The 14,596-nt window shown below is 44.4% G+C and overlaps 1 protein-coding gene across 1 annotated transcript in view; it reads left to right on the top strand.

The window, feature by feature from the left end:
- The window catches only part of LOC126195717 (uncharacterized), a 611,971-nt gene that overhangs the window by 586,929 nt on the left and 10,446 nt on the right, over positions 1 to 14,596 (top strand). The window contains exon 6 of the mRNA XM_049934346.1: positions 3,081 to 3,275. Coding sequence (XP_049790303.1) covers positions 3,081 to 3,275 — 195 coding nt within the window. The remainder of the gene's footprint in view (positions 1 to 3,080; positions 3,276 to 14,596) is intronic.

Below are 14,596 nucleotides of genomic sequence, written 5' to 3'. Positions count from 1 at the left end.
TGGAGGGAGGGGACATAGAAAAAAAGCGGAGGTTGGGCGGACGCGAGAAAGAGTGGGAAAGGCAGTGGGCCGGCCGCGGTGGTCTCGCGGTTCTAGGCGCGCAGTCCGGAACCGTGAGACTGCTACGGTCGCAGGTTCGAATCCTGCCTCGGGCATGGATGTGTGTGATGTCCTTAGGTTAGTTAGGTTTAAGTAGTTCTAAGTTCTAGGGGACTGATAACCACAGCAGTTGAGTCCCATAGTGCTCAGAGCCATTCGAAAGGCAGTGGAGGGGAGAGCAAAAGGACTCGGGGGAGAGAAGGGAGGCAGAGAGAGGGTAGGCAGGGAAAAAACAGGATGGAATGGGGGGAGGGAGCCCAGGAAAAAGAGGAAGGGAGGGGCAAGTGAGGATCACAGTTGATAGGAGGATAAATGGAGGGAGAGAGGGCATCATCCGGGAGGGGAATCGATGGAAGCCACCTTGGGAAAGGAGATGAAGGGTGTAGAGGTAGAGGGTAGGGGGGGGACACAACAGTGAAGGCGCAGCAGAGGCGGGGGTTGGAGAGGAGAGGAGCAACCAGGGGATGAGGGGGATCAAGGTGGTGGGAGGTGTAGAGGACGCTGATATGTTCACGGATATTTGCACTACTTTCCCCGTGAATTTGTAACAGTGGTCTTTTGTGAATATATCTCTATCTCCTGCACACCGAATTTATGTACAGTGTTACTCTGTCAGAAAAAGTGTTAGTAATTTTATATGTAATGCATACTAGTAAATCTATTACATTTACAGTAGCCTTTTAGAGAAAGTGCTCACTTTAATGTAAAATGTTGTTATTTAACCCAAGGAAGTTAGTACACCCCTGTATTAAGCGCCCCCTGCTGCCCAATTTTTCCTGGTCGCTTGAGCCTGTATAATCGTAACAGTTGGTCTTTGTCGCCGGTGTGATGTACACTTAACTTGGGCAAATATTTTGTCCTGTGACTCCTGTTACAATTTTATGTTGACAAGGGCCTCTACCAGTGGGTATTTACTAGTGAGCATTCATTATGAAGTAAGCTAAATGTAATCTGGCTGCTATCTAAAGCCAAGGCTTGTGATAATTCTTGTTTTTCTCAATTTTATCTATGACAAGAGCTGCTCGGCTTCAGCTAATCTAATGTACAACCATGTGATTTAAAAAGTGAGTACGCTTACCTCACAAATATTTTTCTATTAATATTTTGTTATGTTTGTAAAAATAATTTTTGTAACTGGTTGTATACATTCATAATTTTGATTTGCAACTCATTGTATTGGCCGTGTTTGCAGTCAAAATTGTTGGATGTGAGGTCCGCCAGTTATGCAAAACATGAAATGTAAAGGTATTTACAAAAAGAAACGATCTGTTGTTTGAATTAAAGATGCACATTTAACAAAAATGTTCACATTGCAGAATAATTAAAAACTAAAACCCACTCATGATGGCACAGTGCTGCCGAAACATTTTTGGGTACTGAGAAGAAACGGTGTTTTGCATAACTGGTGGGCCTCACATCCAACAATGGTTGTATACATTTTTAGGGCTCACTCTTTCTTAAGAAGATATTTTTAGAAATATCGAAACCTAGGTCAATGGCTGGTAAGTCTTTGTTTTGCAACTGGTTGGTTGATTTTTTTTCAGCCTTTTCATTTTTTTTAATTGAACAGTTTTCTAAAAATCGAATGATAAAGATTTATATTGGAGAAAAAGTTGTTTTGAGAACCTAACTACAGAGTTAGGATATAACCTTGTTCATTACCACAAAACAGCTTTTTTAAGACAGATCAGATGACTAGAAATGAACCTCAACGTGGAACGGTAAATACAGTTGCGTGGAGGAACTAATTCCATGTTCCACATGGCGGTACGATATGGAATTTTATCGTTGTTCTTTGACTGTCGTCCCAGCGTAAACCAGTTAAGCCGCTTCAACTCAGATTGTATCCACTGCATCACGAGTCACATCACGTATCGTATCCCTTCAGTGACAACCGCGTCTAGGTGGATAGGAAATGGAGTCGTATTCGGTATGGCACGAGCGGTTCTAGGCGCTTCAGTCCGGAACCGCGCCGCTGCTACGGTCGCAGGTTCGAATCCTGCATCGGGCATGGATGTGTGTAATGTCTTTAGGTTAGTTAGGTTGAAGTAGTTCTAATGGTTCAAATGGCTGTGAGCACTATGGGATTTAACTTCTGAGGTCATCAGTCCCCTAGAATTTAGAACTACTTAAACCTAACTAACCTAAGGACATCACACACATCCATGCCCGAGGTAGGATTCGAACCTGCAACCGTAGCGGTCGCACGGTTCCAGGCAGTAGCGCCTAGATCCGCTCGGCCAGTCCGGCCGACTAAGTAGTGCTAAGTCCAGGGGACTGATGACCTCAGATGTTAAGTCCCATAGTGCTTAGAGCCATTTGAACCATTTGGTATGGCAGCGGTATAAATGCCCATCCAATTTCCATCACCTATCGTATCCCTTCAGTGACAACTGCACCTAGGTGGATAGGAAATGGAGTCGTAACGGTATGGCACGAGCGGTTCCAGGCGCTTCAGTCCGGAACCGCGCTGCTGCTACGGTGGCAGGTTCGAATCCTGCATCGGGCATGGATGTGTGTAATGTCTTTAGGTTAGTTAGGTTGAAGTAGTTCTAATGGTTCAAATGGCTGTGAGCACTATGGGATTTAACTTCTGAGGTCATCAGTCCCATATAACTTAGAACTATTTAAACCTAACTAACCTAAGGACATCACACACATCCATGCCAGAGGCAGGATTCGAACCTGCGACCGTAGCGGCCGCGCGGTTCCAGGCAGTAGCGCCTAGATCCGCTCGGCCATTCCGGCCGGCTAAGTGGTTCTAAGTCTAGGGGACTGATGACCTCAGATGTTAAGTCCCAAAGTGCTTACATCCATTTGAACCAGCGGTATAAATGTCCGTCCAGTTATCCAGATTTGAGTTTCCTTTGGTTTCCCTAAATCGTTTGAGGTAATTCCGGAGTGGTTGATTTGAAACCGCATGGTTGATCTCCTTCCGTGGCGCAAGGACAGCTCGGTGAGTGCGTGCTGTTTCATTGCAGGTGAACCGCGTGCTGCTGCAGCCGCCGCGCCTGCTGGTGAACGTGAGCGTCGTCACTCCAGACGAAGGCGGCGGGGGCGGTGCGGGGGCGGCGGGAGGCGGGCCGCAGCCCGAGGACCAGCAGGAGGAGCCGCTGCACGCGCTGGCAGAGGCCAACGCCACGCTGCTCGAGCTCTCCGGCGAGGAGTACCACGTGGTCAGTAGGCCCCCGGCCCCAGGCTGTGTGGACACTGTTACGCGGACTGCTCCTGGCCTGCAAATAAGTTGTTGGACATAAGAGCCAGAATAGCTGCTCTATATTAACAGCACACTGTTTCGGTGTGCATCGCCATTGTCAAGTATCTGCAACCACTTTTTTTGTGAGACCGTGTATAAACGTGCATGCCATTTATATGAAAGTGACTATACAGGGTGAAAAGTATTTAAACCGACAAACTCTGGGAGGTTGTAGGGGACATCAAAACAAATATTTTTCCTTAATGTCATTTTTTCCTATGAGGAGTATTTAAATCGGTAGAGGAAGATTTCTCTGGCGGCAAATTAATTAAACCAAGAAACACATTTCCATTTTTTATGACCAAGAGACAACACATTAACACAACCCAATTTCAATTAAAGTAGATTTTCAAAAATGCCTCCATTGAGACGTAAACAAAGGTTACGCCGTCGGATCATGTTCTGTCTGACACGGGCAAAAACCCCAGGAGTATCCTGAATTGTTCCTGCTGCTGCTACTCTCCGGGCAACCAGATCTGATGCAACAGGAGTTGCGTGAGCAAGGTTGCGCATCTCTTCCCACACAAAAAAGTCCAGAGGGGACATATCTGTGGATCGAGCAGGCCATGGTACAGGACCACCTATTCCAATCCTGGAACGGTCGGTCCAGGAATCGACGCACACGACGTCTGAAACGTGCCGGCGCCCCGTTATGTTGGAACCACATGCGTTGTCCTGTAGGGAGCGGGACGTCTTCCAGCAATTCTGGCATTGCTCTGGCGAGAAAATTGTAATAGTGCCTGCCATTTAATGGCCTAGGTAGCAGATACGGCCCAAATAAACAGTTCCCAACAACACCGACCCACACATTAACGAAGAACCGCACTTGATGAGCGCTAGCAACTGTAGCATGTGGGTTGTCCTGAATCCAAACATGCAAGTTGTGCATGTTGAAGACTCCATCACGTCCGAACGTTGCTTCGTCGTTAAACAACACAGAGGATGGAAATGTAGGATGCATTTCACACTGTTCCAGGTACCACTGCGAAAACTGTGCTCTGGGTGGATAATCAACTGTTTCCAGGTTGTGCACAAGCTGTAAGTGAAATGGATGCAACAATTGCTCTCGAAGAACTGTTCTTACATTCGTCTGATTCGTCCCCACGTTACGTGCAATTGCACGAGTGCTGATTGAAGGATCCAGCTCCACATGCTGCAAGACAGCTTCCTCAAATTGCAGCGTTTTTACCGTGCAGCGCGTCCCTGTCCAGGTAATCTGCTAAATGACCTGGTCTCACGCACACGTTGGTACACAGCAGCAAAGGTCGTATGATGCGGGATACGGCTATTAGGATATTGTTATTGATAAACCCGCTGTGCAGCTCGTCCGTTGTGGTGCGCTACATAGTACGTACCAACCATATCAGTGTACTCACTCCAGGTGTATCGCTCCATTAATAAACAGAGACAATGCACTACTACACTGGTGTACAGCAGTTGCCTACAACTGAAGAGCGTAATACGGCCTCTACCGGTTTAAATAATCCTCGTAGGAAAAAATGACATTAGGGAAAAATAGATGTTTTGATGTCCCCTACAACCACCCAGAGTTTGTCGGTTTAAATACTTTTCACCCTGTATTGTATTCATCTCTAGACTAATGTGACGTCCATGTTACCTCGTTAGTGAACTATCATATAACTGTCAGTGTTTTGAATAGATGGTAAATGACGTAAATATATTTAAAACAATACGTTAATTATGGTTTGAGAGGAATCCATTCCTACGGGGTTATACGAGGGCGAGTCAAATAAAAACCTTAAATTTGTAATGACAAATCGAAATTTCGCGCCATTATTCTGTAAGTTGTTAAGCGTGCTACAAACAGCGTGCAGAATGGCCTGTAGGTGGCAGCACACTGCAAATGCACACATACCGTCGCATAATGATGGCCGCCCCACTTGCGACTTGCACCAGGGAAGAACAGCTTTCTGTTATTCGGTTTTTGCGTAGTAAAGGTGTGAAACCTATGGAAATTCATCTAAGAATGAAGATTCAGTACGGTGATGCATGTTTGTCACAGCAGCAAGTCTACAAATGGAGTAGAAAGTTCGGAAATGGTGTGACTTTAGTGGAAGATGCTCCTCGTCCAGGTCAGGTGCAACAAGTTGTGACTCCACAGAACATTGCAGCAGTTGAAGCCATACTGAAGAAAAACCGGTGACTGACACTGAATGACATTGCAGCATGTTTACAGATTGTTCGTGGGTCAGCACACCACATTGTGCATGATGTGCTCCAGTTTCACAAAGTGTCTGGAAGATGGGTGCCACGGCAGCTGACTCCTGAAATGAGAGTACGACGTGTTGATGCTTGTGAAGAACTTCTTCGGCGCTTTGAACGAGTAGGTGATGGCTTCCTTGCACGAATCCTTACTGGGGAAGAAACCTGGGTTCACTTCCACCAACGGAAAACGAAGAGAGCGAGCAAGAAATGGCGCCATCACCAAAACCAAAGAAGTTTCGCGCAGAACCATCAGCTGGGAAGGTTATGCTGACTCTCTTTTGGGACGAAAAAGGCGTCATTTTGGAGCATTACATGCCTAGAGGAACCACTGTCACCAGAGCATCATACACAGATCTCCTAAAAAATCATCTACGGCGTGCAATGAAATCAAAGCGATGTGGATTGCAGTCAGCAGGTGTCCTTTTGCAACATGACAATGCAAGGCCCCACACTGCCCGTACAACAGTTGCAACAATCACAGACCTGCATTTTGAGTGTCTTTCTCATCCACCATACTCTCCAGACCCTGCCCCAAGTGATTTCCATATGTTTGGACCACTCAAAGACGCCATGGGAAGAAAGAAGTTCCGTTCTGATGAAGAGGTACGCCACGCGGCGCATGAGTGGTTGCGAGCACTACCAACAGAATTTTTTTCTAAAGGAATTTATGCTCTTTGTAAGCGCTGGAGGACTTGCATTGAGCGTGAGGGAGATTATGTTGAAAAGTGATACAGCGTTGTACCACTTCTGCACAATAAATAATACTTAAAAATATATTTAAAGTTTTCATTTGACTCACCCTCGTATGTTTACAAAGATTACACTGATGAACGGAGATATTACTTTACTAACTAAATTTTGTGTCTATTATCTTTGCTTGTTGCGTATGTTATTTCCGATTTATTCTTTTTCATGTTCTAAAACTTCAACAAAATATTTGAGGTAGCATTTGTGTCTTAATTCTATATGCTCTCTTAATATTTCTTGAGGGTATTTTCGCGTGTGTATATACATTCCCAGTACTGTTCATTCCGCAACCTTTTGGTACTCAGTGTATTTTCGCGTGGTTTCGCTTTTTAAAAGGCATAAAGAAGCTCGACTGGTGATTCTAGCTGTTTCTAATGAGTTCCTTATATCTGACGTTAAAATTTCTTCCTTTTTGGCCAATTTACAAGTTATCACATTCACATGTGGTTTTATATATGCCTCGGTTATCATTTTCAGATATTCTAGTGCTGGCAGAACGTCATTTTATTGGAAGGTTGTCATTTGTGCGAAAGGCTAGTCGAAAATTTGTTATTCCAAACCTTTTCGCTAACGACTTTACATGGGCCTCACATACGTGAGTTCAATGTAGTCACTTTAATATAAATGGCATTCTCATTCATGCGCGGTCTCACCAAAATTGTGTTCGCAGGTGATAAATGCCGAAACAGTTTGTCGCTAGTAAAGATTAATTATTATAAGCATCTTTTCGCTAATAATAACGTCATTATCTGACATAAAGGCCCTAAAAAAGAAAAATTGTTGACGTAAATAAGTTTTTTGTGTCGCGAGCCGCAAATTTATTAAAAGACAATTCCATTTTCTACCTTCTACATCTACATATACATACACACTCAGCAAGCCAACGTATGGCGCATTGTGGAGAGTACCTTGAACCACTACTAGACATTTGGCCTGTTTCTCTCTCAAATAGACCGAAGGAAAAAGGACTATCTATACACCACCGTACAAGCACTTATTTCCCTTACCTTTGTGATCCTTACGCGCAATGTACGAGGACATGCTGACAAGCAATGCCTCCGAATTTCTTATGGTAAAACTCTTTTTAAATAACACAAAAGTTATCCTTCTACACCTTTATTATTAATTTATACATATTGATAGCCCTCTGACACAAGAGGCCTCCAAATTGCTGGGTGTAACATGGAAGTGTGTAACGTAACTATATCGGTTCGTGCGAGCGTGCTATAATCGACTTTCGAATTCGAAGAGTTCCTCCGTACACGGAATACCCTCCCCTTCACCAATACAATACCATAACACGCATGAGCGCTGTTTTCATCCATTAATGATGAAATGGTGAAAGCAGAGGTGAGATTGCGGCATCGTCAACAATGTCAAACATTCTACAGTGATGGTATCAGCAAACTGGTCTCTCGTTGGGTGAAATGTGTTCATCGCCACGGTGACTATGTTGGAAACTAAATATGTAGACATGAACAATAAAGATAGACAGACAATGATAGCATCAAACTTCCCGACATATTAAAAATGTGTGCCGGACCGAGACTAGAACGCGGGACCATTGCCTTTCGCAGGCAAGTGCTCTGCCATCTGAGTTACCCAAGCACGACTCACGCCCCATCTTCATAGCTTTACTTCTGCCAGTACCTCGTTTCCTTCCTTCCAAACTTCGCAGAAGCTCTCCTGCGAAACTTGCAGAACTAGCACTCCTTGAAGAAAGGAGCCACAGCCACAGCCTGGGGTCTGTTTCCAGAATGAGATTTTCACTCTGCAGCGGAGTGTGCGCTGATGTGAAACATCCTGACAGATTAAAACTGTCCCACAGTGAAACTTCCTGGCAGATTAAAAATGTGTGCCGGACCGAGACTCGAACTCGGTCAGGCACACAGTTTTAATCTGCCTAGACAAAGGTCCCGAGTTCGAGTCTCGGTCCGGCACACAGTTTTAATCTGTCAGGAAGTTTCATATCAGCACACACTCCGCTGCAGAGTGAAAATCTCATTTGTTTTATACGAAGAGCTTTAAGAATTTTCACATAAAAAATTCGGAGGCATTGCTTTTGAGCAGGCCCTTGTACATTGGCGCCGGTAGACTCCTTCTGCAGTGAACTACAAACGCCGGTTCTCTAAATTTCCACCATAGTGTCGGCGAAAAGAACGTCGTTTTCCCTTCTGAGACTCCCATTTAATATCACGAAGCATCATAATAATCATGTGACCACCTAAACTAGCAGTCACAAATCTAGGAGGCCTCCTCTGAATTGCTCCAATGACTTCCTTTAATCGGACGTGGAGGGGATCCTAAGCACTTCAGCACTACTCAAGGATGGGTCATACTAGTGTGGTCTCCTCTGTAATGCGGTCTCCTATGTAGGCGGTATCCTTTGTAGCGCAGTCTCCTTTGTAGCGCAGTCTCCTTTGTAGCGCAGTCTCCTTTGGTAGTGCAGTCTCCTTTGGTAGTGCAGTCTCCTTTGGTAGTGCAGTCTCCTTTGGTAGTGCAGTCTCCTTTGGTAGTGCAGTCTCCTTTGGTAGTGCAGTCTCCTTTGGTAGGGCAGTCTCCTTTGGTAGGGCAGTCTCCTTTGTAGGGCAGTCTCCTTTGGTAGGGCAGTCTCCTTTGTAGGGCAGTCTCCTTTGGTAGTGCAGTCTCCTTTGGTAGTGCAGTCTCCTTTGGTAGTGCAGTCTCCTTTGGTAGTGCAGTCTCCTTTGGTAGTGCAGTCTCCTTTGGTACGGCAGTCTCCTTTGGTAGTGCAGTCTCCTTTGGTACGGCAGTCTCCTTTGGTAGGGCAGTCTCCTTTGGTAGGGCAGTCTCCTTTGGTAGGGCAGTCTCCTTTGTAGGGCAGTCTCCTTTGGTAGGGCAGTCTCCTTTGGTAGGGCAGTCTCCTTTTGTAGGGTGGTTTCCCTCGTAGTGCAGTCTCCTTTGTAGATGAGTTACCTTTTTCTGAAAATTTCCTAATCAACTGAAGTCGGCCATTTGCCTTTCCTACTACCAATTTTACGCACTCATTCTATTGCATATCGCTTTTCAACGTTATGCCCAAATATTTAACAGACATGACTTCGTCAAGCAGCTCACTACTGATGCAGAATTCGGTCATTGTAGGATTTTATCCTAGACATCTGCATTAATTTATACTTTTCTGTATTTAAAGCCGAACTCCATCCATCACACCATATACAACTTTTGTATAGCTCATGTTGTATCCTACCACAGCCATTCAACAACGACACTTTCCCATACATCAAAGCGTCGTAAGTATATAACCAGAGACTGCTGCTTATATAGCCCTTCAGATCGTTGATGTTTGTAGATAATATGAATAGTTCTATCACATGTCGTTGGGGCACTCATAACAACACCCTTTTCTCTGATGGACACTAGTTGTCGGGAATAACGCACCGCGTTCGATTAAGAAGTCTTGGAGCCACTCACATATGTGGGAACTTCTTCCATATGATCGTATCTTCGTCAACAGTCTACAGCGGCGCTCCGTGTCAAACGATTTCCCGAAATCGAGGAATATGGAATCTGCCTGCTGCTCTTCATCCACGGTTCGTTGTAACCCAGTGACAAAACGGCAAACTGAGATCAATTTATTATATTCGAACTTAAACATGTTCAAGAATTCTGCAGCGAAACGATGTTTAGGATATTGCAATCCGTTCTCTTACCATTCTTATACACAGAAGTCACTTGTGTTTTCTTCCAGCTGCTTGGGACTTTGTGCTGGGCGAGAGATTCACGACAAATGCAAGCTAAAAAAGAGACCAATGCTGTAGAGCACTCTTTGTAAAACCGGACTGGGATTCCATTTGGAACTGGCGAATTACTTGTTTTCATCTCTTTCAGTCGCTTCTTTACGCCAGGAATGCCTATTACTTTGTCAGCCATACGGGACTGTGTGTGGTCTGGTCAAACGGCGATATTTTTGTACTGCCCGCTTACGTGAATGAATTCTTATGGTATCTTAAAGGCAAAATTTAAAATTTCATCTTTCTTTTTGCTGTCTTCTATTACCACAACAGACTGGTCGACTAGTGACTCGATGGAAGCCTTGGACCCGCTTAGCGATTATACGTAGGGCCAGCATTTCCTCGAGTTCTCGGAAAGACCTTTTGTTGAAATATGACGGTGGCAGTTGTTGTACGCTCTGCGAATCGATCTTTTTATGGACGCACGAATTTCTACTAACTTTTGTCTGTCGTCATATTCGCATTCTTTTTTAAACTGAGAGTGCAACAGTCTCTGCTTCCTCAACATTCACCAGGTTTTATTATTTAACCACCGTGACTCTTTCCTGTTCTTAATCCACATATTCGGCAAGTAGTTCTCCAGGTGGAAGAGTGTCATTTTAAGCTTTACCCATAATTTTTCTACATCCATCGTACTGGAACTAGATCATATTAATTCGTTGTCTGCGTATCTGCTCTTTCTAGCGAAAATATCTTGGTTGTAAGACGATATCATATATTTGTTTTACACGATCGGGTGATTTCGACGATGTGCTCGTTTCTAGTAATCACACGGTGTAAACGTAATTTTACACGGTTACCCTGTGTGGATGTATACAATGTACATGTTTCACTTACACTGTATACATTCACACATGGCGACTGTGTAAAATTGAGAAGATACAGGGTGTTTCAAAAATGACCGGTATATTTGAAACGGTAATAAAAACTAAACGAGCAGCGATAGAAATACACCGTTTGTTGCAATATGCTTGGGACAACAGTACATTTTCAGGCAGACAGACTTTCGAAATTACAGTAGTTACAATTGTCAACAACAGATGGCGCTGCGGTCTGGGAAACTCTATAGTACGATATTTTCCACATATCCACCATGCGTAGCAATAATATGGCGTAGTCTCTGAATGAAATTACCCGAAACCTTTGACAACGTGTCTGGCGGAATGGCTTCACATGCAGATGAGATGTACTGCTTCAGCTGTTCAATTGTTTCTGGATTCTGGCGGTACACCTGGTCTTTCAAGTGTCCCCACAGAAAGAAGTCACAGGGGTTCATGTCTGGCGAATAGGGAGGCCAATCCACGCCGCCTCCTGTATGTTTCGGATAGCCCAAAGCAATCACACGATCATCGAAATATTCATTCAGGAAATTAAAGACGTCGGCCGTGCGATGTGGCCGGTCACCATCTTGCATAAACCACGAGGTGTTCGCAGTGTCGTCTAAGGCAGTTTGTACCGCCACAAATTCACGAAGAATGTCCAGATAGCGTGATGCAGTAATCGTTTCGGATCTGAAAAATGGGCCAATGATTCCTTTGGAAGAAATGGCGGCCCAGACCAGTAGTTTTTGAGGATGCAGGGACGATGGGACTGCAACATGGGGCTTTTCGGTTCCCCATATGCGCCAGTTCTGTTTATTGACGAAGCCGTCCAGGTAAAAATAAGCTTCGTCAGTAAACCAAATGCTGCCCACATGCATATCGCCGTCATCAATCCTGTGCACTATATCGTTAGCGAATGTCTCTCGTGCAGCAATGGTAGCGGCGCTGAGGGGTTGCCGCGTTTGAATTTTGTATGGATAGAGGTGTAAACTCTGGCGCATAAGACGATACGTCGACGTTGGCGTCATTTGGACCGCAGCTGCAACACGGCGAACGGAAACCCGAGGCCGCTGTTGGATCACCTGCTGCACTAGCTGCGCGTTGCCCTCTGTGGTTGCCGTACGCGGTCGCCCTACCTTTCCAGCACGTTCATCCGTCACGTTCCCAGTCCGTTGAAATTTGTCAAACAGATCCTTTATTCTATCGCTTTTCGGTCCTTTGGTTACATTAAACCTCCGTTGAAAACTTCGTCTTGTTGCAACAACACTGTGTTCTAGGCAGTGGAATTCCAACACCAGAAAAATCCTCTGTTCTAAGGAATAAACCATGTTGTCCACAGCACACTTGCACGTTGTGAACAGCACACGCTTACAGCAGAAAGACGACGTACAGAATGGCGCACCCACAGACTGCGTTGTCTTCTATATCTTTCACATCACTTGCAGCGCCATCTGTTGTTGAAAATTGTAACTACTGTAATTTCGAAAGTTTGTCCGCCTGAAAATGTACTGTTGTCCCAAGCATATTGCAACAAACGGTGTATTTCTATCGCTGCTCGTTTAGTTTTTATTGCCGTTTCAAATATACCGGTCATTTTTGAAACACCCTGTATGAGTAAGCACTTGGAAACGACACGTGGCCGAAATCACGCAATAGTGTGAGATAAATTATTGTGATCGTCTTACAACTAAGCTGGAAAATGGAAATGTCTCTTAATTCGTATTTGGCTGTGCATTTTTGAAATACTTACTGACCAATCCATAATCTGTCGCCAGATTACTGAACTTCTCTCCAAACACTGCTACACCCAACTACATTTACTAATCCACAATCTATCGTCAGAGTACCGTACTTCTCTCCAAACACTGCTACACCCAATTACCCTCTAAGTCTATTTCACTGTCTACCTCACGTTTCATACCACTGCACTTTTCACACTGCTCGCGAAGCCAAATCAAGTTCTTTATGATCTCTGTGTATTCATTTCAAATTTTGCCCGTTTCTGATTGATAAGCTTAATAATAATAGTAAATTCTATTTGTCTGGTTTTGTTTTGATATTGTAACATTACATGTGTAGATTACTTTTGGGCACGCTTATGAATTTTAGAAACTACGTGTTCGTATCGTGCTGTAGTTCGCTGGCTAAATGGATAATGTCAGACTGGAAAAATACATCGTCCGTCCAAAACGTTTCGCGACTGATTTTATTCCAGGCATATTGACGACGTCAGCGCAGTGGTTAAGATGGCAGCCTAAACTGACGACTGTGGACACCAGATGTGCATTCGACCAGTCAGTTGTGAATGGGCAGTGTTAAGTAGTGTGCGTGCGACCAGAGTGCCTCATAAATCGCAATGGAGCAATGAACTGAGCATAACTAAATCATGTGTTCAAGACATTCTCCAGAATGTTTCGAAGAAGATAAAAGTGTGTGAAAAATTTGTCACGCACACCTTGACCCAGGAACAAAAAACAACGGTGCGTGGACGCCGGCCGCGACTTGATTGAAAAAAAAATCGCGGACAACAGTTTTCTGGAAAAAATCATCATGGGTGACAAGACGTGGTGTTATCAACAAGAACCTACCACAAAACGACAATGTACAGAATGGGTCACTAACGTTTTCCATGACCAAAGAAGGAGCAAATGTAGCACGCGAGTTGAACCATATCCCAAAGAAATGCTTTTCCCACGGTCTCATATAGTTGTATGAGCGTTCTGCGCGATATAGGTAGGTGTGGGTGTGCAGGTAGGTGTGGGTGTGTGTGGAGACGTGGGAGAGGGCTGGGTGACTATGTGAACCACCTGTAGCATTAAAATCACCATCGTAACTTTTCACTATTGTTATTAATCCGTTCTCGAAGTTTTCTGGAGTGACGGGGTACATAATTCTCCGTCAGTCACATTTTACTTCATCCACATGAGTCTCGATGGTTCACAATCGTCAGATGGAAAACATATTTCGTATAGCTGTTGTTAGTGGCGAGAATCGGTGATTTCTTGCGGCAGCACCAAAGGTTGGCACATTCTTTCTGTCATTACAGGAGTGTGTCCCACGAACTGAACACTTCTCTCCGCAGTGAGCTTACGTTATTTATTCGTATTTCCTCTCAACATTCTTTTTTTTTTCCATCTATCTTTGATTCATTCGTTGGCTCGCATAGCCCCACGGAATAGAATACGTGAAAGAGATTAAAATATATAAATAAATAACTTTTTTCATATCGGATGTCACAATCACAAATTTATTAAAATGCAGTTCCCTATTCCACCTTACCTGTCTTACAATAACTACCCTTTTATATCACATGATCAATGTAAGCGATCTGCAATTTCGAATTGCTGCTCCTACTGCCATAGCTTTATACCATTTCCTTACGGGAGATGTATACAAATTTGCGTAGACTCTAGCAAGAACAAAGTTCCATAATCGTCAGCGATGTAAAATGAACTCTGTTTTCGCTCGAGTCTTCCAATGCATCAGTTACATTTTGAAAGAACAGAAGCACACTTCTGTGCACACTCTCAGGGTGATCAGAATGAGATTTTCACTCTGCAGCGGAGTGCTTCGGTAGCTCAGTTGGTAGAGCACTTGCCCGCGAAAGGCAAAGGTCCCGAGTTCGAGTCTCGGTCGGGCACACAGTTTTAATCTGCCAGGAAGTTTCATATCAGCGCACACTCCGCTGCAGAGCG

Source organism: Schistocerca nitens, chromosome 7, assembly GCF_023898315.1.
Source record: "Schistocerca nitens isolate TAMUIC-IGC-003100 chromosome 7, iqSchNite1.1, whole genome shotgun sequence".
Classification (NCBI taxonomy): Eukaryota; Metazoa; Arthropoda; class Insecta; order Orthoptera; family Acrididae; genus Schistocerca; species Schistocerca nitens.
The sequence above is the reverse complement of the archived record's forward strand: the minus strand, read 5'-3'. Positions and strand labels throughout refer to the sequence as shown.